The sequence below is a fragment of the Calypte anna genome, chromosome 1 (genome assembly GCF_003957555.1).
Source record: "Calypte anna isolate BGI_N300 chromosome 1, bCalAnn1_v1.p, whole genome shotgun sequence".
In the NCBI taxonomy this organism is placed as follows: Eukaryota; Metazoa; Chordata; class Aves; order Apodiformes; family Trochilidae; genus Calypte; species Calypte anna.
Window position 1 is genome coordinate 67,800,345 of NC_044244.1, and position 26,110 is coordinate 67,826,454.

The 26,110-nt window shown below is 38.0% G+C and overlaps 1 protein-coding gene across 1 annotated transcript in view; it reads left to right on the forward strand.

Annotated features, from left to right (window-relative positions):
• Window positions 1-26,110, forward strand: part of SYT1 (synaptotagmin 1) — a 252,111-nt gene that overhangs the window by 111,603 nt on the left and 114,398 nt on the right. Inside the window, exon 3 of the mRNA XM_008502538.2 lies at window positions 8,769-8,963. Coding sequence (XP_008500760.1) covers window positions 8,786-8,963 — 178 coding nt within the window. The 5' untranslated portion in view covers window positions 8,769-8,785. The remainder of the gene's footprint in view (window positions 1-8,768; window positions 8,964-26,110) is intronic.

Here is a 26,110-nt window from a genome sequence, read left to right on the forward strand (position 1 = left end):
CTGCAGTATGTTCTCAAAAATACAAAAATAATACAATTAGTTTATAATTGCATTCGTGATGCAGAGGAGGAATGCAATCCTGCTGTGTTCTTCTTGTCTTCTAAGCTTTTTGGTACTTCACTCGATGGTGAAGTTGAAATGTGCTACTCATTAAATTCATCATATATGACTGAATATACACAGGGAGTTGGTCTTTTTTAGAAAGAAGGTCCAATTTTAATATAGTAACTTATCAGAGCAGAATCATACTCTGAGGTGCCAATTGTTTCACAGCCTAAGTCCAAGATTTAATTAATCTGTGAGATAGCACTGGGTTGCACATCTCAACTCACCATGTTTGGTTCCTTAGTGCATGTGCCATCCTTTTTGTTCTTTACCAATTTTACTAGTAGCACAGTTACTAAGTGCAGAAATTGGGACACAATGGAAGGAAAATTGAAAGGACAAACAGTGAATTTAGAGCTATAACCTATAGATACTAAAATACAGATATTAATAGAGTTTTGCTGTATTACTTTACAGTTTCTGTTGTTCCTTATTATTTTTGCCACTTTATAGTTAATCTCTATGCTACCTTTCTAGTTTATAGTTTTTATTAGAGACATTGAGTTGGTAGGAGTCAAACATGAATATAAATTGATTTTATGCCATGTACACAACAAGGAATTTATTGATATAAAGAGCTTTATTATTTGTAGGATTACTCTAAAATTTTTTTTTATAACAGGAAGAATTCTCTGTGTACTGTATTAGAATTTCATGCCTGAATGCAGTTGAACACTAATTTTATATGAATTCTTATGTCTTACTCCACTGTATAAAGGAAGTCTAGAAATAGATACCAGGGGAATAGAAATGCAGACTGCAGCTTCAGGAAACAAAATGCAAGCATAAAAGATGACAGAGTAATCATGTGGGAGGAAATTACTGTAGTTCCTTCCTTCCTTCCTTCCTTCCTTCCTTCCTTCCTTCCTTCCTTCCTTCCTTCCTTCCTTCCTTCCTTCCTTCCTTCCTTCCTTCCTTCCTTCCTTCCTTCCTTCCTTCCTTCCTTCCTTCCTTCCTTCCTTCCTTCCTTCCTTCCTTCCTTCCTTCCTTCCTTCCTTCCTTCCTTCCTTCCTTCCTTCCTTCCTTCCTTCCTTCCTTCCTTCCTTCCTTCCTTCCTTCCTTCCTTCCTTCCTTCCTTCCTTCCTTCCTTCCTTCCTTCCTTCCTTCCTTCCTTCCTTCCTTCCTTCCTTCCTTCCTTCCTTCCTTCCTTCCTTCCTTCCTTCCTTCCTTCCTTCCTTCCTTCCTTCCTTCTTGATTTTTGTGTTTCTCCAGCTGCTCTGGTTTCTGTGTGCTCCTCTGCATTGCAGGAGTGTTTGAAGTGCAGTCAAAATATTACACTTTTTAGCTTGAGAGATAATACTGTTGGCTTCACTTTTCTCATTTAAATTAACAGTGGTCTTATCAGCAGCTTAAGGTTCGACTCTGAAAAGATCACTTTGCATAGCTTGGTACTGCAAAATACACAGCTGTTCATAGATTACAGATCAGACTGAGGCTCTTTCTGAAAATAGGAGCCAAAGTTTGTCTTGCACAGACTGCAGCATAAGATATTTCAGACTCCTGCACGTTTAACAGTTCCACAGTGTATAATAATGGGTGACCAGGAAGCTGAAAGAGAAAAATGTAGATTGTGCTGTGTACTGAGGAATTTATCTTTCTCCAGTGTGAACACTGGAGACAAAATCTGTTACAGAATATTCTGAGGCTATGCTGTTCACTGGGCAGGTAATTTTCTGTGTCATTATATGGCTAGCTTTGAGACATGCTTAGAGATGAAACTGAATGCCCTAATGATTTCAATTAAATAAAATGTGTTCATCGTAACAGAGAACTGTGAACATAGAACTATTCTATGTACATTCCACATATATGCTACATTTGTTAAATACACAGTGAATTCAGAAAGTGAAGAGTCCATGAAGGTTTGTGTATTATTTGGCTGTAACTCATACTCAGATAATAGATTTTTAGTGTGAATGTTAGACTGGAAATCTTACAATATTTCACCTTCTCATGACTTTTCAGATGCTTCTTACAGTTGCTTTGTCTCAATACAAGAGAAGGACGCTGCTGAAATTCATAGCTACATGCACAGAATTTCTGGATAGCTGCACTGCTAGAAGCATTTGGAATAAGAACTGAATTTATGTTTCAAGATAGACACAAAGCACGTGTGAACCTATTTAAAAAAAAGATTATTTGAGATGTGGTCATCAAGTTAGTATCTTTCAGGTGTTTTCCTGAAATATGTTTTCCTGTTTTAAGCAGACTGGAAGAACTATTCTGAGCTCATGACTAATAATGGGAAGATTTGTTGCCTGGTCTAGGACTGTGGTGTAGGTAACTCAACCTAGCTAGCTGTCAAAACTAACAGTTTTGACTAGATACCAAAAAATCTTTATGCCAAGCTCTCCTTTCTGCTACCTTGGAGCTGCAGCACTTTTGCTTGACTTGGTATTTGACCCCTTCCTTCCCCTTCACTTGCTTACACTTGTAAGCAAGACTCAGACATGTCCCCCTCACTGTATCTGAGGTCCTCATCCCTACTGACTCAGCATCTCTTGGTCCTCTTCCTATCTATAGTGCCATATTCCTGCATCCTGCTGCAGGACCTTCTATGGCAGCATGGTGATTTTTAAAACTGATCAATAAATTAGCTGTGGTCTTCTGGGGAGAGATATAGGTGCTTTAATTTATCTTGTTCACTCAGTCAAGCCAATGAAACTCCTAATGTGGTATTAGTAGCAAGCAGTTTAAAGAGCTAATGTATAGCTGGGATCTAGAAAACATCAACTAATTTCATCTTTCACATATGGCAGCAGGAGAAATGTTTCTCATCCACTAAAAGAGTGTGATTCTGTGGGGGGTTGCTCACACATTTCTTGTGCATTGCTAGAAACAGGACACCTGAATTCCCCCACCAAGGTTCTTCGTCAAAACTTTTTTCCCCATAGAATGTTGAGCCTTTCATGCACTTCCACTAAAGCAGTACTAAATTTGGACTGAATTGTAAGCTTTTGTGGTAGTCGTGAAAAGGCTGTTTTGATATGACGTCTTTACTGTGACCTTCCTTTGTTCTGAAAATGTAGTTACAGAACCATCTTTATAAAAAGCCAAGAAAGCTTCTTTTCTGAGCTTGTCTTTTAAAATAAATGTCCATTACTGCAACTAGAAGGATAGCATATTTCATTAGTAGGAAGATGAATGAGTAAAAGATACATTATTAACATCCTAGAATACTTAAATCTAAAAAGAGATCATTTAGTGCAGATATCTTTAGACATTCTGGTAATGTTCCCATCTCCTTAATGATGAATTAATTTCATTAAAAACAGCCTAATAGAATAGGGTAAATTGTCAGTGTAGTGTCAAACCAACCTCTAGTAACACTGCGTACTTACCCTGTACATACCAGCACTGGAAGCTCATAGTTCCTCCCTCTAACAGTGCACAGGAGCTGTAAACAAAAATAACAGAGGAACACAACTGATGTTATCATGTGATTTTTTTCCTTCTTGAATAAGTTTTGTAATTACATTAGAATCTGGGTATAACTGCAGAGGTGAACATGTTTGGGATTCTGAAAAGGGAAGTCATTTAACAATTCAGATTCCACGCTTACTGAGGTACAGGGACCAGCTCTACTACAGCTGCAGCATTAAACATTGAAAAACTAGTGACAATTATACAATTACTCATAGTAACACTGTAATTGTATGTTTTTAATAATTGTATAGATTTTTAATTTTTTGTGTGGTATGAATAGGGATCCTAAGGATCATCCAGTTCCAACCCTTGGGCACCTTCAAGTAGATCAGGTTGCTCAAGGCCCCATCCAACATGACCTCGAACATTTCCAGGGAGGGGGCAGCCACAACTTCATTGCACAACCTGTTCCTGTTCCAGTGTCTCAATGATTTGCTGTCTCACTCCACCCAGTTTGTACTCAGCATATAAGAGGAGAAATGAACAAAATTAAATTATCTGGAATCTGCCATGCAGAGGCAATGTCACTGATTTTATTTCCGTTATGTTAAGTATTCTCTGAATCCTTCAGCACCTGCTGTAATTTAACCTCACAGAAACCATATAAATTCACTTTTTTATGCTTTGGGGCTTTTTTTTTTCTTTTTTAATGGAGTTGTTTGTGTTTTTTGTAATTCTATCATAAATTTCCCCATGATTTGCCAGATGATACACTGCACTGAGTTTTGTTCTTATTTCATATTTGCTCTTATTCCATATCCTGAAAATCCCCTTCACATGAATCACTGAGAACATCCCACATCTCTCTCATTAATCTTCTCACTACTCAGTTTATTTTTCAAAAAGAATGTAAAGCAAGTAAAATTTCCCCATGGGATTAGTCCCACCACATCTTACTTCAGATATGCCCGAATGTTTGCTAAGACAGACTGTTATACCTAAAACACATTCTTTCAGATTTCCAGAGGTTACTCCATGCTCCATATCTGAAATTTTACTCCTCTTCTTTACTCTTCACTTAAGAGTAGTTGCTACTTTACTTGTCTCTTAAGTGCATTCCAATTGATCGCATTGTCAGGATCCATACCATCCAATACTTCCAAATTCCATAAGGAAATCTCTTGCTTCTTGTGACTCTCCAGAGTGCATTTGTTTATTATTCAGCTGTTTCCTTTTTCAGAGGAAATAGTGTAGAAATTATGTAGAAGTTTGATCTGATACTAATTTTTGTCAGAATTTTTCTTACATAGGGATCAGTATGGTTCCACACGGGTTCAAACTGTCATCTCTGGAGTTTCAGTCAATACTTAGCTACTTCTGTTTAAAGAAGAGAAGCATTCTGCATAAAGAAGAGGGAGCATTCTACATATTTGTTGACTGTATGCCACTAGTATAGGTAGGCAGTGATATGCCAAAGAATTGGCATGACCAGGAAATACAGTTTTGCTGTGTTTTATAGAAGCATGTGAATGCTTTTATCTAGAAGTACAAATGTACTCTTAGTTATGCCTGCATGTTGCACATGCAACGTGTAGTGTTTCATACCTAGCTGTAGATACCAAACGACAATCACTGTAGTGAACACTGCACTGGAATTTTTCCTTGCAGCTGCCATTTCATAAATGGCAGAAAATCTACTAGTATTTTGTAGTGTCAGGGTTTAACGCTGGCCTGGCAATTAAAACCGAGTAACAGACGCTCTCTATTAATCTCTCTCCTCACTGATAAAGAAAGGAGAGAGAATAAGGGAGAGAGACTTATGGGTTGGAAACTAAACTACACAACTTTAATGAAACAGTAATAATAAATAGGAAAAATTACTAAATATATACAAATATACAGGAAAATGGATACCACATTCCTCCCCCCCTCTCCCCTCAGTAACTCTCACATCACCACCGAGGCTGCAGGGCAGCCCTGGGAAAGTCCAGGCTGGACTCCTGGAGTCGGCAGCAGTCGGGAACTGGAGGCAGGAACACACAGATATGGGCTGGCACGGATCAGGAGCACAGGCAGAGGAATGGATGGAATCCTCCCAGGATGCTGGGTGAAGGAAGGGAAGCAGGAAAGGCAGGAAGGGCAGGCAGCTGGAAGCTGGAAGCAGGAAATCATGGCTTGGCCCTCATGATCCCTCAAATTTATACTGAATATGACGTGCATGGGATGGAATACTCTGTTTGGTCAATTCTGGCATCTATCTTGTCTGTTCCTCCCCAAAGGAGGGCTGCAGGTGGGACCTCTTTATTCCTTCTGGAGGGTAAAAGTTTTCCTCAGAGCTGAGCAGTGTCCTTGGCTCTGCACACCAGTCTCTAGCAGTAACTATAAACATCGAGTGTTATCAGTCCTAGAAGCACACACTGTCTGAGAAACTTGCTGTTAATTTCAGCAAGTGCAACTACTTACAAGAGACTTAGCTGAAAGCAAAAGTACAAGACAGAAAATCACCTTTATCCTGGCCCAAACCAGGACATGTAGATCTTTACTTTCAGCTGTGCACTCCAGCATTTTAAGTAAGCCCTTCTTTTTGTAAAAAGACTATTTAGATGTAATTACCCAGTACGCTGCATTCTCTAATGATACCACAAACTTCATACCATTATTGTGGAAAGCTGCAGCATTACAATAAGAAAGCCGTAAGATGTTACCTCTCCATGCAGGTGTATGCTCTTCAGAAAATTCTTTACTGCAGAAAGCTTTTTCAGAGACGAGATTCTTTTTCAGCCTCTTCACACCTATTTAAAATACTGGGATGGTGTGTAAAGGTTGAAGGCTCTATAGCAAGTCTCAAAGCATTTGTGCATGCCTTAGATTGAGTGACATCTGAATGCACCAGGACTCTACTAAGGATTGTTCCTGGAGCTCAGAGGAATACTGTGTTATTTTTTCCTTCTTCTAAAGAAATGAAAAGTAACGCTTCAAATTTCTTCTCAGACTATATTTTCAAAATATAGCTCCAAAACTGGAAGAAAATAAATTACATTTGCCTTAATTTTTAATTAGCTGAAAGTCATCACTGCAAATTGTGTCTTCCATTACAAAATAAAATAGTCAAGTGCCAGGCCTGAAATAATTAAGCAACATACTATAATTAAGCAGTCTTATTTTTATTTAATTATGATATATCGTACAACTTTTCTTCTGATTTAACTGACATTCATTCACAAAGTGCTATAAAACAAAGCAGCACTAAGGTTTACAGATGAGGGCTCTGCATGTTTTGCTTCATAATATTTGGCATTCATCAGAGCATATGGAAAAATCTAGACTGTAATAGCTGGCATGTTCATTAAGCACTACAAGTTTTTCCCGATTATTATTTTGGGAGGCAAGAGAGGAAATCTTCACAGGCATCAGACTTGAGCCAAAGTTCATGGATGTTAACTGGAATCATTCCATCAAATTTGGTCTGCTTTAGATCATGAGCTGCTCCCATATTGTTAGAGACAAATAGATAAGACTGCATGCTTATGAAATATTTATGGAGCTGTGTCATATACATATTCCTTGTAAACATCAACATGATTTTATATTAGGCTAGAGACTGTGAGGGCAAAGGTATAAGCAATGGGCAGGCAGGGAATACAACTTCATTCAGTGCTGCATCAATATAATTTCTGCAAAAAAAGATCCACCAAATTGCCTCTTCAGAGCAAGGCCAACTATTTAGTTAAACTATTTTGTTAAAATCTTATTCATTGCATGACAGGATTGGAGAATAGCTTCTATTCCAGACTACTTCTCTGTGCAAACCCCTGTTTAAAGACAGTAATGATGAGGGTGGTTTCAAAAGCTTCATTCTGCCTGCAGTGATGTCTGTGTGCCTGCAGTTATTCATGACTGTGGGCTCATAGAAGTAAAGTTGAAGGACAAAAGGTCAATCCTTATCTTGATTTACTGATTTGAGCCCTCTCAGCAGCATCCATGAACACAGTCACATAAGAATCATAGAATCATAGAATTGGCTGGGTTGGAAGGGACCTCAGAGATGATCGAGTCGAACCCTTGAACCACTGTTGCAGTTGCCAGACCATGGCACTGAGTGCCACATCCAGTCTCTTTTTAAATATCTCCAGGGACAGAGAATCCACTACTTCAGGAAAGCTCATGACTTATCTTATTGCATGCAGTTGAGTGGTCTTATACCTCTCTGATTTTGATGTGTTGCCTGTTTTTTTTTTTTCTATGGTGATGTTTAAATTTCTTAATTCAAAGAACAAACATCTTTTGGGGCTAAGAGCACTCGTACCCTTGGAGCAATAATGAATATTTGTTGTCTCTCAAACCTTTCCTCCCTCTGGTTTTCTGAAGAAAAACAGAATGATTCTTCAGATAAGTGATGTTTAGGATGTGGCCGGCCAACTTTCTTGTGATGCTGAAGTTACTTTGTGCATCTCATCTCACCTTCACCCTACTGGCTCAAAATTCTTTTCTTTGCCAGGTGCCCTCAAGTAGAAGTTTTGCAAAATTTTGCCCAATAGTCAACATGAAGTTAAAAATATGCTGATATGGGATTGTGTTTGTCACAGCCTCTCAGTTATTTCAACATGGCTGTGTTTAGGTACCCTACAGATGCTGTAGCTTCATGAATACAACAATGAGACATCTGAATAATTTAAAAGAATATTGTCAGTAGCAAATGTCACACAAAATAACTGGAAGGAAAATTGCCTTCAAATAGTGAAAATAAAAAGCATCAATCAATTCAAGTATAATATACAAGTTGCTTCAATAGGAAAAAATAGGTTACTACTTGGGACATGAAATTTGAAGTGTTGTTATATCTTATAACTTCATTTATTTTATATAAAAACTGTGGCTATGACACATCTCTGTAGCTGTCACAGAAAAAGAATTCTGTAAATCCACTGTGAAATTCACACACAGGGGGTAGTTATTACCATGCTTGCTTATACTTTCAAAATTGAGGACCAAAAGGTAAATCTACATGAGAGTTTTAATATAATTTTGAGGTTTTGGATTTAGCAGTAAAAAATGCAACACCGTTTCAGGAGAACTCTAATGAATAAAATTATTGTGGCTGAAATTAACCATGCAAAAGACTTGTCTCTATTGTCAAATAAATATTTTATGATGAACATGGTGCAATATGCTGATGCAGTCATATTTACCCAGTAAGCACATGCACCAAGTGATATTCTGCCTATTTAGTCTTTTATTGCTGACAGATCTATTTAATGATTTAAGCATTATCTTTTGTGATTTATTTATTCCAACAGCTTACCCAGGAGTGAAAATGGTGAGTGAAAGTCATCATGAGGCCCTGGCAGCACCACCAGCCACCACAATAGCAGCAGCTCCTGCAAGCAATGTCACTGAGCCAGCCAGTCCTGGAGGAGGAGGAGGAGGAGGAAAAGAAGATGCATTTTCTAAGTTAAAAGAGAAGTTCATGAATGAACTGAACAAAATTCCACGTAAGTTAAAAAGCTTCTGTTTCCAGATTTTGTATTTATTGAACGTTTTCTTCTTTTTTGTTTATTTAGGCAGCATGGTAAATATTTTAAAATCAAAACTAGAATAATAAACCCAGTGTAGTAAGGTCCTCAAAATTAATTGAAGTGCAAAATTAATTAGAGACAAAATCATAATTGTAGACAAGATAGGCTCAAATTAATGTAATTTGAGTCTGTTCTTCGTGTGTCAGATTGTCTTGGTAATTTTTATAGATGAATTATTGCTGAATTAATAAAACTGGAATGTCAGAACTTCACAGTGGTCATGGGAACCACTAAGGATAATATTGTCTAACAGTAAGACTTAGAGTGTCATGTTTATGACAGACATTACCTTAATGCAAAATTTGGCCAGAACTTCTAAATATTGAGAGAAGAGGAAACAGTGCATCCTTGGGGATTAGAAAATGTAGAAAAAGTGAGAAGGTGGCTTTTAACAAGGAAATATGTCTAATACCTCAGTAAGCTGTGAAGATAGCAATGCTTTTCCCACTCATTAATTCTGTTAAATCAGCCACTGAACAGTGTTTTCCTGAGTCCCTGTACCTATGCAGAATACTCGAAAAATATCAGCGTAAATAAGTGCAGTCAATAAGGTTAAAGTCAGCAGGCCTTTTTTTGGTCTGTGCTAGGAAATATTGATTCAAAGTTGAGGTCTCAGCTTGTTCACATTTTTATAAAAAAAGAAAAAAATCAGTAGCTTTTTTGCTGTTGTTTATGGCAATACTGGGTTCTTGAACCTTCTTGGTATGTTTTAGTATGCATACACTGGTATTAAATATACAACTAATTCAGCATTGTCAATCACATTTCATATAATAAAGAAAAAAACCTTTTTATTACTGTCCAAAAAATTACCTAATGATACAAGCAGGTAATTTTAACACTTTTGTAGACATGAAGACTGTTTGTATATGTGAGTTCTAACACTAGGTATTAAAGAGACATTCAATCTTTAATAATTTTTATTTCAGAAGAATAAGTAAACGTAAAATGTTTTCAGGGAAGTATTTTAGCATATGCAAGACTTTTCATTTTTTAAGGTTATCATTTGAGTATAGAAATGTTGTATGACTGATAATGACAGATAAAGTATAATATTAATCAATTTTTGATCTCTGAAATTAATCTTGGCAGTCTGGCAGATACGGTTTTGCAAACTTGATAGCAAACAGCCTTGCTCTGTCACTCAAAGTTCTCACTTGCAAGAATAGAGGTGTTACAGTGGTAAGAAGTTCATATGTTGTCAGTTTGGTAATCTACACAGTCCAGTGCAGACCATACTGAAATGAAGTTGCCTGATGATACCATGCAAAAAACAAAACTACAAGAAGAGAAAAGAAGAGGAAAAAGTAAAGATGACATCGAAGGATAAATGGTCAGCATTTGAAACCCTTGTCTTTTATCTCCCAGTGTTACATAGATGAGGCAGATGACACTTTTATGCTTTTATTTTTAGGCTTTTAGACTTTATTTAAACATAGCAAAAGTGTGGTTTCCTGTGTGAGGATAATTAGTACATCTGTAGGTATGGAGGTAGACAGGAACTTTGAATGCCCTGCTGCATGCTTTTTAAAACAACAATGAAAAAAATGGCAAGTCCAGTCTGCAGAAATTTTCCAGACAGGACTGAATAAATGCTATTTCAAGAGATGCTTGAAATGCTATTTCAAGAAGAAAAGTTGAATGTTTATTGTACTACAAAGCAGCAAAGGGCTTAGGTGTGGGTTTTCTATGAGATATTTAAATATGAAATAGTACCACTGACATACTGGATCATTTTATATAACAAATAACTTGAGTTTTCTCCATTTTCCACAGTAACAAATCCTGTGGGAATGTACAGTAATTGACAGGTCTATATGTGTGTCTCACTTGTAAACTAACAAAAACAGATCACCAAATAAGTTTAAATAGGCCTCCAAAATAGTGGGGGCAGGAGGGGAGGGGAAACCTCATTTTCCTCTTGGAAGATTGTGGCATTTCCTTTCTATTTTTATTTTTGTTTCAATAGAGAGTTGTCAGTAAGGTGTTGGTAGCCTATTAAAAACCTGAGCATTGAATTGTGGTAGAAAAGTTGTTAGGCCTTTCCTCTTACTGCTGGTGTTTAAACAGAGTAAGAGTAGAGTTCCATCCATAATATTTCTGTTGTGTCTTCCTGGGAATTTCCTGCTGTGTGAGAGAGAAGAAAGATACTGAACAGGCCTGATTTGTAGAGCACACACACATGACTCTAAGAACACTTCCAAGACCATGGATTGAATTTTCCTCTTATAGATTCAAACTGAAGATCTAAGTTTCACAACATGGCAGTAGATTGCCGTAGCCAGAAACTTGTCCAGTCTTTGCAGACCACTGACAAGCCAGTTTTCTTGTATTTTCTCATTTGAAACTTCCAAAGTTCTCAAGCACCCAAACATGACAGGGAAGTCCTTCCAAGATCAGTAGATACTGCAAGAGTGGGGTTTCTTCAGTGCTGTTCTCTTTGTGCAAGAGAGAAAGAATTAAATTATATAGTTGCCTCTGTCCAAGAAGTCTGCAGATGGAAAATAAGCTATCATGATTTAATCAATATATGATAGATTGAGTATTCCCATATTGTGCAAACACCCACCTGCAATCATCTTGGCTTGAGTGATAAAAAAATGAAGCTATAGTAGGAGCTAATTTATATATATAATCTCCTTTTTCAGGCTTTTCATAGAAATTACATAATACCAATTCATTACATAATAGTAAGTCATGCTTATATTAAAAAAAAACCACAAACACATGACATTCAAATAGTGGAATACATAATGACAAAAATAAAGGTACAGCAAACTATATCCAGCTGAATAAATACTGTTCCCTAGAAGAGTATTTATTGTGGCTTAGAATGGAAGAGCCATATTTTTTAAATAATATGTTTTGAAGAACACATGGAAATCACAAGTTAAATAGTCTAGGCATGCTTACCTAACTAAAAATATAAGAATTCCCAGTATCATTTCACTTTGCAAAACTAGAAGGTAAGGTCTGCGCACTTTAAATTATACTGATTTCCTCCTTTAATATATGTACCAGAGAAGTATAAATCTGTCAAAAATGTATGAATTTAATTGAACGAGGAACTAAAAGTTCCAAGAAGAAGAGAGGACCCATTTGTGCTAGTATACATATATTTCAAAAACAGTGCTTCAGTACATACACTTAGTAAACATTTTGATAGATACAATGAGAAATTCTGTGTTTATTCATAGAACCATAGAATTGGCTGGGTTGGAAGGGACCTCAGAGATCATCAAGTCCAACCCTTGATCCACTACCGCTGCAGTTCCCAGACCATGGCACTGAGTGCCACATCCAGTCTCTTTTTAAATATCTCCAGGGATGGAGAATCCACTACTTCCCTGGGCAGCCCATTCCAATGTCTGATCACCCTCTCTGTAAAGAAATTCTTTCCAATATCCAGCCTAAACCTCCCCTGGTACAACTTAAGACCATGCCCTCTTGTCTTGCTGAGAGTTACCTGGGAAAAGAGACCAACCCCCACCTGGCTACACCCTCCTTTCAGGGAGTTGTAGAGAGTGATGAGGTCTCCCCTGAGCCTCCTCTTCTCCAGGCTGAACAGCCCCAGCTCCCTCAGCCTCTCCTCATAGGTTCATTGGTTTGAATCTCTTTAAAGTTGAACATACTCTATCTCCATTTTGTGGCAGGTGGGTGTAGGCTTCCAGAGGCACACAAATCATTCAGAATGGTGATATCCTGACACATATTTCACTCAGGATAAAGCAGGTGGGATCATTTTATTCCAATGAGTCACACAACTTAAGTGCAAGAATCCTGTGAGGTTACTGAGGCGTAACTGTGAAGAATTTTTCTCTCTTATGTAAATCCCTACATTTTGGTTGTGAGTGGCTGATTTGCATAATGATTGTACAGTCTTTTCTTCATAACTGCACTGTGTATAAAAGTCAGTCTACCTTAATTGATTCTTCTAGTTTGTAGCCCAATTTATCTTTTTAATCTGTGGAATTTTCAAGCTGTTTGCCAGGAGACAAAAAGGCACCATCTCTGCTTTTACACTTCATAGTTTAAATGTAGCAATTCCAACACCTGAGGAAGAGAGTGAAAACAAAGCAGATAGAATGGCACTTACACATCTGAAAGCAAAATTGCATTAGACGACTTTTTAAGATATACAGATTCTTTCCTTCCTCCCTCCCACTGCTCTTCTATCTGGGCCTTTTTCTGTGGGCTGGGAAAATATCTGCCACACATTTAGAGTAAGCAGATTCTGGCATGACTATGGGTATGCAAGACAGCAACAACTTTTGTGCAGAGGCTTAAAATGTCAAGATACTAACACTCCAAAAAGTAAACATCAGTCAGCATTTATTTACTTAAAAAGCATCTTTTTAAAAACAAAGTGATCTTGTGTTTCCTAAGAATACATTCCTGTATGAAGAGAGGACTTCATTCTGCCAGAAAGGTAAAGAAAACAGCAAAAATCAAATAAAATTCCAGCACAGATCTGACTGAATAATAATGATACTCTGTTAATGCTTCTCATATAATCTTGAATAGCTGTGACACTGAATGCATTGAATCCAGAATATTATCATTATCTCTTTAATAGGAAGTTACTGCATATTTCTAATGCTTTTTGCTGTCTTACATTGGAATTGGATAAAAAGTTAGATTTTCATACCAACCTTACTCTGAAATGCTTGACTGGCTTGCAACTTTATTTGGCCTAAGTAGCTGGTGCTCTTTTGAGCTAAATTCGATTCATCATGTTGAACTGACTGATAATCCACCAAACCAGGAGCTCAAAGCTCTGACAATTCAGGCTAAAACCTGATGTTCTGTGCAGACTAGTTTCACATTCTGCTTACAGGTATTCACAGAAAGTTTTATTTACCTCTCCTTGGCTTAGTGAATAACTGTCAAAACACAATGGGACTGGAGGCTATAAAGGAAATTGTAATAAAAAATGTAAAAATAACTCTTAAGACTGAGGTCTCCATTAATTCTAATAGTATCTTATAGTATGGACATGTAGATCTATTTGGGTAAATTACCAAATATAGTAAGCTGTTCAGCCATTTAATTTAAATTTCCACCTTCAGCAGTCATCTTAAACAGACCTCATAATTTCTTTCTCTGTGCTGGTCCTCTGTGCTGTGTCTTGATTGATCAGCTAACGGTGTATTAAAAATTCTTTTTACTCTCTGAAGTCGATTCCTTAGTTCATGTCATTCTTATTTGACATCAAAATTATCAAGGACATGTTAAAGAATTTTTCTGTTACTAGAAAAATTAGGATTTTGTGCATGGGTTTTTTCTTAAACTTTCTTTTTATGCAACTGCCTAATTGATCATTTGCAGAAAGTAAATTCAGGCTGTTCATTTCACTGCTTCTCCTAATGGTTCCTGGAGTACAAGCATCACTGACCCAGGGAAGAGAGGTCATGTTCTTTCCTAAATTCATAAAAAAGAAGCAAACTACTGATAATCAAATGCTTTCATATTTCAAATCTAGATTAATAGATGGACACAAATACCATAGAATCACCACACTAGAGTTCTCAGCAATAGCTATTATTTACATTTGCACATACCAGTGTTTGTTATTGCCTAAGATATTCTTAGGTTAGCCAGGAAAAAATTGAGGCTTTTTTCCAAAGACCTTTCCGTGTAAATGTAAGGCAAGGAATAGCTGCCAGCCTGCAGAATATGAAGAATATATATATGCATTTCCATATCCATACCTAAATATACACACATAGACATGTACATATATATATTTGTCAATACAATAGGCAGTGATCTCAGCTTAGGAGCAATCTGACACTGGCAAACTCTGATTAGTTAACTTGTCAAAGAGGACTTATAAAGACAGATTTAGAGGAGAATAAATAAGAAGTTTCTTGATGTTTGGGAAAGTCAGAAGAGCTTTGCTGAAGGAAGCAGGAACACATAAATTCCAGTCTTCCTATTTCCCTTTCTATCATCAAATCATGGCAGTTGATCATGCCAAGCAAATACACGCAGCTTTTATGCTGGGATAGAAAAAGAAGAAATCAGAAATTAAGATTTATTTTGAAACATGGAACAAGTAGAAGAGATAGTTATTACAGTAAAATAGTAAAGAGGGAAAATAATTACTTCTGAATATAGCAATTTAACTGCACATCTCAGATTACTTTGTTTTTTCCCTGAAATCCCCCCACTCTCAGAGTTCAGTAATTGCATGAGAACTTCAGAATTTTAAAAAAAAATTTAATTAAATAGAAGTTTCCAAACCACCTGCTGATAGAAAAAAACCTTGAGAATACTGTCCACAACACTAACAAGACACAAAAATCATGAGACAAAACAATTCAGTTATGTTATTTTATACACTCATAATATGAAAATACCATCATTTTTTTAGGGGTCCAGCATATTTTGAAAGCTTAAAATTAGGAGTCTTGAAAATAAAGCTTTTAAATCCATAGTATCTAAGCAGATACTGAAGAGTTGAAGAATGGAAATGAAAAACTTACGAAGCAGAACATGGATGAAAATCTTTGTCTGGAAGGAGGAGCATGTGGTATGAGAACCTGCTAAATTATACTCTGTAGGTATTTTAATAATTGGTTTTGTAACAAAGAAAATTTTTAACAATCTGTGAGTTATTTTCATGTGGCTTCTGATGGGATCACTTTAATAAGTCCTGTACTTGGATTGATGACAGCTGCCTATTTGATCCTCATACAGAGCTGAGCTAGGAACCTCAGGCTGTTAAGAGGCATGAGCTGCTCTAGCATGTCCCAAAAGTTCTGCTGCAGACCAGAGCTTGATTCAGCACCAGAAGGCTACACATCCCCACTGACCAAAACAAGCTCAACCCCCACATCTGACACACTTAGGTCTCAGAGAGGATCCTATTCCTACTCTGGCCATTATCTTGGCTCCTTAGAGAAGCCAAGGAGGAAAGGAGAAATCAGGAGTCCTATGATGTGAACGAGAGCACTGGCTGCACCATCCTCCATCTCCAGCATGAGGGGAGGCTCTTACATGGTGAACTCATTCATCTTCTACAGCAGTTTGAGAATTCACTGCTCCATCTGAAAGGAAATCCTCTCTCTAAGCCAGAAGCATCTTCAGAGCATCACCTGAAAGTCAAACAGAACTATACATTATTGATTGCATGTGTCTGAAACACTGTTTTCAGAAACAGGGGTTGGTTTTGAGTTGTGTAATCTGAAGGGAAAGGAGAAGCGAGTTCTCCTGAAGGATACACAGTGCTGAGAACATTTCAGCAACATCAAAGTTAAAAAACACAAAACAAAAATCAAATATAAACAACCAAACAAAAAAACCCCAGTTCATCTTAGTTTTTACAGTCATGAGGAGGGAATTCATCTATAGCAGAAACAGGGGTAAGCACCTTCTTTTGGTTAAGTGACAGGGTTTTGATAAGGGGTGCCAGAGCACCCCCAAGGGTCTCCTCTAGCAGATCGCTGTGATTATTATTTTATATGCTATAGCACCTTTGGTAGATATTTTATTGCACTATAGTTATGTGAAGTTGTGCCACTGGTTTATAAATTGAGTAGATAATTCAATTTACAAGCAGAAAACTGAACCTGGTTGCTGGCTTTCTTTCAGTACTGGTAATGTATCTTAACATTTCATTACTTTGTGTGAGGCAAAGTGCACTAAAACTGTGTTTCCATGCAAAAAAAATAAACACAATCTTTGCTAGTCTTTTTCAAACTTACCTGCAGATTAAGCATCTACAGAAAACACCCGTTATCTGTTATAATTCAGTGTGTAATCTTGCTTTGAAAATGCTCCACAAAGACAGTTCATGGAACTCTTGTTCTGAATTTAAAACAGAGAATTTGTTTAAAGATTGATTCTCAGCAGCATACTGCATTAAAAAAAGTAAAAAAGAAAAACAAAACGTAACACTTGGGACTATGTTTAATAGATCTGCTTATAAAAGTGTGGTATTTATGAGCAATGAAAATACAGGAATTACTGCTAAGACTGATATTCCATCCTTACTTCAGCTACTTGTGCCTAGGCACTGTGGCAGGCTAGAAGATACTCTTGCATTTTTATAGGAACAAAGAGTAGCCTTTGTTATTCTGAAGCACTAAGTTGCCACAGGTGAAGAATAGAAAGTTGTAATTTGTTGTTATTGTTAACTATTTTACATAGAACTGGGTGACTTTGCTGCTGAGAAGTGTTCAAACTAAAGTCTTCCCTGAGGGGTCATAAATCCCCATAGGTCCATAGTATCCTTTCTTGCATTGCTTTTGTCTTTTTAGTTTGTATTTCAAGTGACATCTTTAACTGTTCTAGGTCTGAAAATCTCTACAGCCGGTTTGTAAGAGCTGTGGAGGTGTCCTCACATCTCAGAAGGATCTTGGTATAGATAGGCTCTGCTGTGATTCTGGAGAAGGAAGCTGTGCTGCTGAACTTGAATGACTGCCTCATAAAGGCTGAGTTCCAGCTGGCAACTGAACAAACCAGCTGCCTGCTCCTGGGCAGGTTTCTGAATCTGAATCTGATCTTAATTAGCAACTTCAGCAAGAGCTCCCTAATTTGCTTACAGCCCCTTTATCATCTAGGGGCATGTTTCAGTACTGTAGCTGGCACTGTTTCCCTGTCACAGCAAGTGCCTCCAAAATGGAAGAGGAAGTTTGTCCTTTCGGATATGAAAGGCATTTCAATCCACAATTAAAAAGAAGGTTCAGAAATTTCAGTTTTCACACTTAGCTTTTAGGAACTATGCTCTAGGAGTCAAATTCACAAATCTGAGTTAAATGCTTTAGTTTTCTTCAGTATGACACAGAAACAGGAGGCTGAGGTTTATCCAGAAGGAAAAGATGGAGAGTGTGATATGTCTGAAATGGTACTGATCTCTCAGACAGGGATACCAAGGAAGAGCCCTTGGATAGGCCCATATAACAGATTCACAGCCTGAAAACACTTTCCCTACAGAGACCAGATTGCTCTCACTTTGAGAGCAATTGCTTCAATGTACAATCTGATGGAGAGCAAGGACACTCAGTGGGATTGAGACCTGGCTGAAGAACAGCATAGGTGTTTTGCTGGGAAATGCTACTGGGCAAAATAAACAAATAGCACTGGGTATTTTGGGTTCCTTACTCTTAAACAAATGTCCCACACAAGGCTACAGAGTCTGACCCCATGAGTCCTCCATTTCTTTTCTAGATGTTCCTGTGGGAAAGGCAGATCCAAGTTAGTTTTCCAGCTAATTTCTTGAGGCACAGGAATACCAGGAACTAAGGTGTTGTAGGCTGCAGCCTGAATGATAGTCCTCAACCTTTGCTGGCAGCTCTCATGTTGTCAGTTTGAAGCATCCACACAAACCCTTCATTTGATGCAGCGAAGTGGGGGTGGCAGTTCCTTGAACAGGAAAGGGAAAAGGAGTATCCTAAAGCTGGTGAACTGCCAGTGGGGTGTCAAGTCATTTCCACATGAGAAGCTTTCTCCTTCTAGAGATGTGTCAGGACCATCCCCCGTGTGGCTCTATGCCAATGGAGAGAAAACTTCCAGAACTGGACAGTCATATTCCATTGGACAGGGAATATTTTACAGAGAGGCAGTACATTCTTCATGTAGTCAACAATGTTGATAATTATTTCTGTACTTTCTGAAAGATATTTTATGGTCCTTCTTTACCTGAATTCGCTGTTTCTCTTAGCCAGAACTCACATGAGAAAACTGGCATAAGCAATGTAGTTGCTAACCCAACATTCAGACTTCTTCAGGTTTCAAACCCCACTTCTCCTTCAAAACTACCTATTTTATAATCTTTTCTAAGACCTCAATACCAAATTATAAACCAGCATGAGCTCTAAACTGGAACATAGCATTTCAGTTCTCAGGCCCAGAGTCAGTTATTTGTAATACTCCGTGGGTGCAGATCTACTTGGAGGTAGGAGATAAGGAGGACAGAGGAAGATAAGGCAAGTTTACTGTTCATATTTCAGTCTAGTGTAGCATTTTACATTAAACTTGTTAATGGTAATAACTTTATATGAAACTGTTCCAGAGCACCAATTTCTGAACTCTCTTTCCTCATGAGGTATTTATTGATGAGTTTTAAGTCTTAGGACAGCAAGTTGGCCAAGATGACAGAAAAGAGAATTGGAGAGGACCAGTGGACAGATAAGAAAGCTTAATGTTACCTGTCCTCAAGGCATAACATTAATGATTTTAACATAGCATTTGAAAAAAATGTCAGATTGACTTGACTCTTCTGAAACAGCCATGCTTGTATACTACAAAAATTCTTATGCATGCTGCTTTTACATAAATAACAGAGGATATAAATATAGGTATGTAGGAAGAGACAAAACAGAAGAGGGAAAACAGTTACAAAAATCTTTCTTTTCTGTTAATGCATTAACTGAAGTGTTTACCTGTGAAACATTCTCCATTTGCAGTGCCTCATTTTTATTAGGAATCTGCTGACAGCTGGACTTCTGCAAAGTGTGTGAATCTGTCCAACATCTCTACATCTCAGTGCCACCTAGAAGAAGAAAACTAGCTATAAATTTATAATTATAATTACAAGAAGCCTTTTTTCCCTGTAGAACTCAATAATCCCTGGTAGAAAAGGAACAGAAATTATACCCTCTTTAAAAATAACCAACCAGTCCCCTAAATTGTGTTCACATTAGGTAAAATAATTTGTGTTACCAAATCCCTGATGACATAGCAATAGCTGAACCCTGCAGTGCAGGGTGAATGAAAAGTGATGAACAAGTTTTTTCTTGGTTTTGAGCCTTTCTCTTGACTGACCTACACCATTCTGCTAAATAACATGAAAGAAAACATAAATACATTCTTACTTGATATAGCTATGGAAGTATAATCTCAGTATGCAGATGTAATTCTAGCACTGAAATGTTAGAATTTCAAAAGGTTTAATCCAGTAAAGTATTTAAATGTGTACTAACCTTTAAGCTTCCAGTTAGTGCATTGGAAAAAAATTTCTGCACGTAATTTGGAGGATCAAGACTGTAAACACTTACATTTTTAATGCAGGCTGCAGTTTACCTGATGAACTGCTACATTTATTCTTATTTTAATGCAAATTAACTGTACTTCAGTGATGATTATTTTGAAAGCTTGTAGCTGTACGTGTGATATAATTTTAGAGACGTACCATGCACACATATAGTGGTAGTAGCTAATTTCTGTTAAGATCTTAATAAATATCAGTAACTTTTTTTTTTTACCTTCCATTTCCTTTTAGTAAGCTGCTTGCTGAGAGTTCTATGCTTTTTTGTCACATGGCTTATCATCACAACACACATTTTCATGACTGTTGTCCAAAATGACAGGATTTATAGGGCAGTTGTTTAGTTTAAATGATCAGTAGAGTGCTACTTTGAAATCATCTGGGACAGGGGAGAACTGAAATTTTCCAGTGGAAACCATTGGAAGAATGTAATTACCTCACTTGGGATTTGGGCCAACCCTACAAACATCCAGTTTCCACCGAAGTGATGGAGATTCTTTCCATTTAGTTTAATGAGAGTTGGATGGGGCTGTAAGGCATTACAATCCTTTTGGGAAAATCCCTGGGCCTCTTTCATCACTGCAAACGCTTTGGACCTTGGTTTTATGCTTCCTCAAAAGCACAGCAGCCCTTGCATCAGCACATCCCCACCATTGTGCCTCATCATTACTGGCTCAGGAGGGAGCAGGCCACCATGGTGCCACTTTCTGTGCCTGAGAGGGATCCAAGATAATGAGAAGTGATGGGGGTTTTACTTTCTTCTGGGTTTAGGTCATCCATAGGTTTGATTGAATTGTTCAGCTGTTTGGTTGGTTGTGTTGGAGTGCTGTGGCAGTAAACAAGGAGCAGATACGATGATTCTCCTGTTCTTCCTTCCTTTCAGCTTGGGTGCTGAGAAGCATCTGAAAGTCAGCATCAGACTGTCACAGGGTTCAAGAATTTTTGGTGGCTGGACTCCAGCAGCACTTTAATTCTTGCAGCAAAATTATAGGATTGCCTCCAATGCCATTGGTAGTTCCCTTTTGGGGCAGACTTCTTTAATCTTTCCCCAGGTATTATGAGGAATTTTAAAGTACTAGGAGTGTCAGTCATGTATGCTAATACGTATTGCTTTCTATAGGTTAACAAATGCTGATATGTCTCTTTGGTTTGTTTTTTTTAAGTGGTAAAGACAAGCTATAATACACTTATACAAACATAGGACTAAAATCAATTATATCCATACTTATAGTTGTAGGGGAATGTACTTACTGTCCAGCTGTACCCATATTATGAGGATGTTAAATTACATCAGTTTGTTACTCATTCAGCAATTTCAGAATGAGGGTTGGGAGCCATTAGGACACTGAAATGTCAGTGAGGATTCTTGATGTAGCAAAGCAATGCTGATACTCCCTGCTTTCCCACAATATTTTATGGGGCAAGGAAAATAGGGAGGTTTGCATCAGCATTGTGTTTGTACTGATATTTGGGGAGGAGGGAACTGAGAGCTATAAAATATCTTTGTTCCTATCCTGATGCTTGCTGAACTTAAAATTGCCTTTTCTACAATCATAAGTAAATAAATCAATCAGTGATTCTTTCTCCAAGAAGGTGCAATGTTTGCTTCCACCAGACAGATGACCACTAATGACAGTAGATGCCCTCACAATCTCCATGTCAAGAGGTCTCATGTTCTCAGAATTACTGTTACAGAGTATCTTGAAGAGATGTATCCCTTGTAAGCATCAAAGTTCACCTGTGATGTGAAAGTAAATGATAAATAACTTGTGACTTACAGTCCAGATCTTCTCACTGTCTTTCATCTACTGCCTCTTTTCCTTACTGTCTCCTAGTTCCCTCAGCAGACTGCATCTTCATCTCTCATTTATACTTCCTATCTTTCCAGAAAACAAAACAAACAATCAAAAAAACCAACCCAAAACAAAAAAAACAAAACAACAAAACAAAACCAACCCCACAGTTTGTGGTATGCTAAGACATTCACAGAGAATACAGCTATGGGGGGAAGAGAGGAAAGAAGAAAGTGAAAGCCACTGCAACTTCTTGGCATACAGCTGAGGGAGGCACAAGATTTCCTGCCAGTGCTAGTCTCTGCTTCATTCTCCACACTGGCTGGCTGCCATGGGATATTCTTGATGAAAAAGAATAAATATAAACCAATATTTCTCTACTTTTCCCTCTACTTCACAAAAAGCTTGCTAAGAAGGAGTGAACAGCATTCAGCTAGCATTTTAGAAAAGCAGACTTAATACTGATGTTTATTTTTCAGTAACTTCCAGACTAGTGTACTGTAAAATATACTATTTTTTCTTGTGAGTGGCTGAAGTCATGAGAGTAAGTCTAGCTGGTTTTTTTGCTCCAGATCAACAGGGCTGCTGTCAGTGATTGTTCTTTACCCAATGGATATGTTGAACATTCCAGCTCGCAGCCATTAACTGGTAACCTCATAACCCCACTCAAATGTTTTCTTACTGCTACTAACTGTGCTACTGGTTGGACAAGAAACATTTTTGGAAGGAGAGTGAGAAAAGTGAGTTGTATATAACCCTGCAATGTCAATTGCAGGCAGCAAAACTGTGTGCAGCCTCAGATAACAATTAACAATTGAGACAAGCCAGGATAAATGGCAGCGTTACCAAGCTGAGAGAGAAGCTAAAGGAAAATTGGTTATAGTTTGGCTTCCAGAAGATTGTTCCCTGGTGAGAGTTGGCTCAACTTGAAGGCATGTGAGGTCAAGGCACTTGCAAGGCTTATGCCTATCAGAAACTGCTTTCAAAGAGGGATAGAAGGGCTATCAGAATATAGTTTACACGTTGACCATAACTTTTTTTAAGGAGCTGTTTAATGGGGTTTATTTTTTGGTGTTGTTTTTAACTCTTCAGTGGATGGATCTGTGGAAGCCACTGCAGAGCTACTGGATCTGTCAGCCATTAGCAGTGAGGTAAATGACATTTATTTTTGCTCCAGGGTAGGATTTCTTCTTCCATCAGGTGTCACCTCTACCACGGTATGTCTGAATAAATAAAACTATCTTCACTTACTTTAGTGGAGTCTCCTGGGACAGCACTGCCAACATAAGTTATATATGATTTGAGGTGGGTTGAATATTAGTCACAGCAGGAAAATGTTACTTCCAAACTTACTGCATATTCCACATGATGGAGACAAAAACTTTATCCTTGTTTAAGGGCTATTTTAGTGTAAAAATAAAATTACCTGGCCCATTTTTACCCCTGCCAAATGCATTCTCATATACTATAATATTCCTGCATGTAGACAAAACGTTGGCTATGAAGCTCCACTGAAAAGGAGTATTGATGAGGTCTTCCTTCACTTCAGCTCCAAGACAGGCTCCTCACCACCTAGCAAATCCAAGAGTTTGTGACAAATCTAATTAGAAACACTCAAAAATGTCATCTCAGAATAAGCAGAAGTTATCTACTAGTTTCTGGAGACCTTTTTTGAGATTTCACCAAATAAATCCTGATTTTGTTGTATTGCAGAGTAATAAGCCAGTATCAGTGATCACAAAGTGAGAAAAATAATTGCAGATTTATTTCTGCTGTTTCTGGGCATATCAGTATTATTTTGCTCTATTTCTTGGCTGTTGAAAATACAGCAAAGGCAGCACATGGTTAAGATTCAAATTTTATTAAGTGTGGTGCTCACCAAGACAGTCAACTTCTAAGTCTAGAAGAAATTAGAAACTTTGCATCAGATGTTCTATGTTGGTTTTAATAATTTCTGTTTTACTATGTCTTGTGTCTTATCTGATTTTTGCCACCCATAAATTACCATTCTATATGTATGGTGCCTTAACACTCTGTGCTGATTTAAAGAGTTTGCAGGTGTCTGAGCCATAAGAAGGTCTTCATACATTATAAAAGTGTGAGTACTATATATTCAAAGAATGTAGGGGAAAAGTGGGATCAAAGTAATACAAAGAGTTGTACTAAAAAGAATAAATAAAAATACATAAACAATAAATAGTTACTAATTAGTAAATTAAATAATACATAATAAGCAAGTTAATGTGATGTCCTTACTGCAGTGTATATACAGCTACATTTGCACCAAACTCCAAAAGCTCCAAATTGCACTGAAATCAAATAATGATGTAAAAACAACAATGTATTTGACAGTTTCCTTTTCATTCCCTAGGAAATTTTTAACTATTTGAACTCATTTTGAACTTCCCTTAATGTTACATATTTAGGAGAACGAAAAGACAATTTTTTGATATCTCTGTTACCCTGAGACTTTTTAGTGTAGTGCACAACACTGTTAACCATCAGTGCAGATATTCACAAAGGAGAACACTCATTCTGATGCATGGCCTCTGTAACAGCCTGTGTAGCATATAAAATTCACCTTAGTATAGGGTTTCAGTTATGAAGGTGCCTTTTGCAACCTTCTACAGTGAAGTGAATTTCACACTAGCATGCAGAAAAATACTATGAAAATAACTATTCAATTAGCAATTTTAGGCTTACATTTAATTGGAAAATTAGCAACGACTTATCAAAATATCCCTTTTCTATGCAACACCACATGTACATTTCCTAAGCTAAAGTCATGCTGTCAAAAACATGCAGTGCTTTTTTCCTGTGTATTAGTAAGTTCACCTCAAGGCATAAACATGCAAGCATTTTTCAGCATAGTTTTGCTAAAATTAATGAAACTGTTTACCATGGACAGGTCTCAAATCACATCTCTACTTGTCTATAAATACCAGACAGCAAAGAAAATTACTTTAATGGGACAACTTTGAGAATTTTAATCAGTTATGAATTTGTTATGTATATAAAATGGAGCCCTCTGTCTATGATTTTGAAACAATTTCCAGTATGGGATTTATCTAGCTTATCTATTGCTCTTTTACTTGAAGCTTGTCTTTTCATTTTTGGAACTGGTGGGACTGCAGTGGGCTAAAGAAGCAAAGTGAAATGCTGATAGTGTTTTATTTTGTGTTAAGGATTGTTGCTAAGGCAGTGTCATGAGAGGAGGAAGAATACGGCCTACATCTTTCTCAGCCTAAATCAGTTTAAACCTACATATATTACCCCCTGTAGAAGAGAGCAAGCCTATGGGCTATAGGTTAGACTGGATGGAGAATGCCTTACTCAGCCCTTTCACTGAGGCTGGTGTAGAAATCCTCTCTGGTAGACCCAGGGTCTCAGGAACATTGTTCTGTGGAAGAAGTGGCTTAGCTTCTGTGTAGTGAAATGAGGCAACCAGGTGCCCCTAATTGCCAGGCAGTGGGCATGAGCTTGTGTTAAGCCCACCTGTGCCTGATTAGGGCGGGCCCCCACTGCGCATGAGCAGGACCAGGGGGCCAATAAAAAGGTGAGGCCTGAAGCTCAAGCTCAGCTCAGTCCTGAGCAAGCCAGCAGAGAGGTCAGTCGCTCTTGGAGCACTGTATTACCTTCATTGTGCCATTAGCGCTCATTGCCCTCAGGGTGAGGCTCTGAGGAGTCTTAAACCCAGAGCATCAGCATTGCAGTACTGCGGCTTAGCCAGCTGCGCCACCAGAGCCTCACTTTGGGGACGATGAGCGCTAGTGGCGCAATGAAGGTAATACAGTGCTCCAAGAGCAACTGGCCTCTCTGCAGACGTGCTCAGGACTGAGCTGAGCCTGTGCTTCAGGACTCACCTTTTATTGGCCCCCTGGTCCTGCTCACACGCAGTGGGGGCCCAACCCTAATCAGGCACAGGTGGGCTTGACACAAGCTCACGCCCACTCCCTGACAATTAGGGGCACCTGGTTGCCTTGTTACACTACACTTCTGGGTTATGTGGGGCAAGTAGCTCACTGGTTAGGGTTCTAATCAAGAGCAGATAAGTCTCCATAGCTCTACTCTCAAGCCTGATTCATTTTTTCATTTGTGAAAAATGGTAGGAAGAGTCAGTTTGCTGGCCCCCTAGTAGGGTGTCATATCTACAGTATAGTTCTTGCATGCTCTCATTCCATGAATATGCTCTAAGTCAAAGTGTGGCCTGATGTGGAGAATTTGCCAGGAATATAAAGCCATGTCTGTCCCACAGGGCCAAGGCCATACTGGAACTG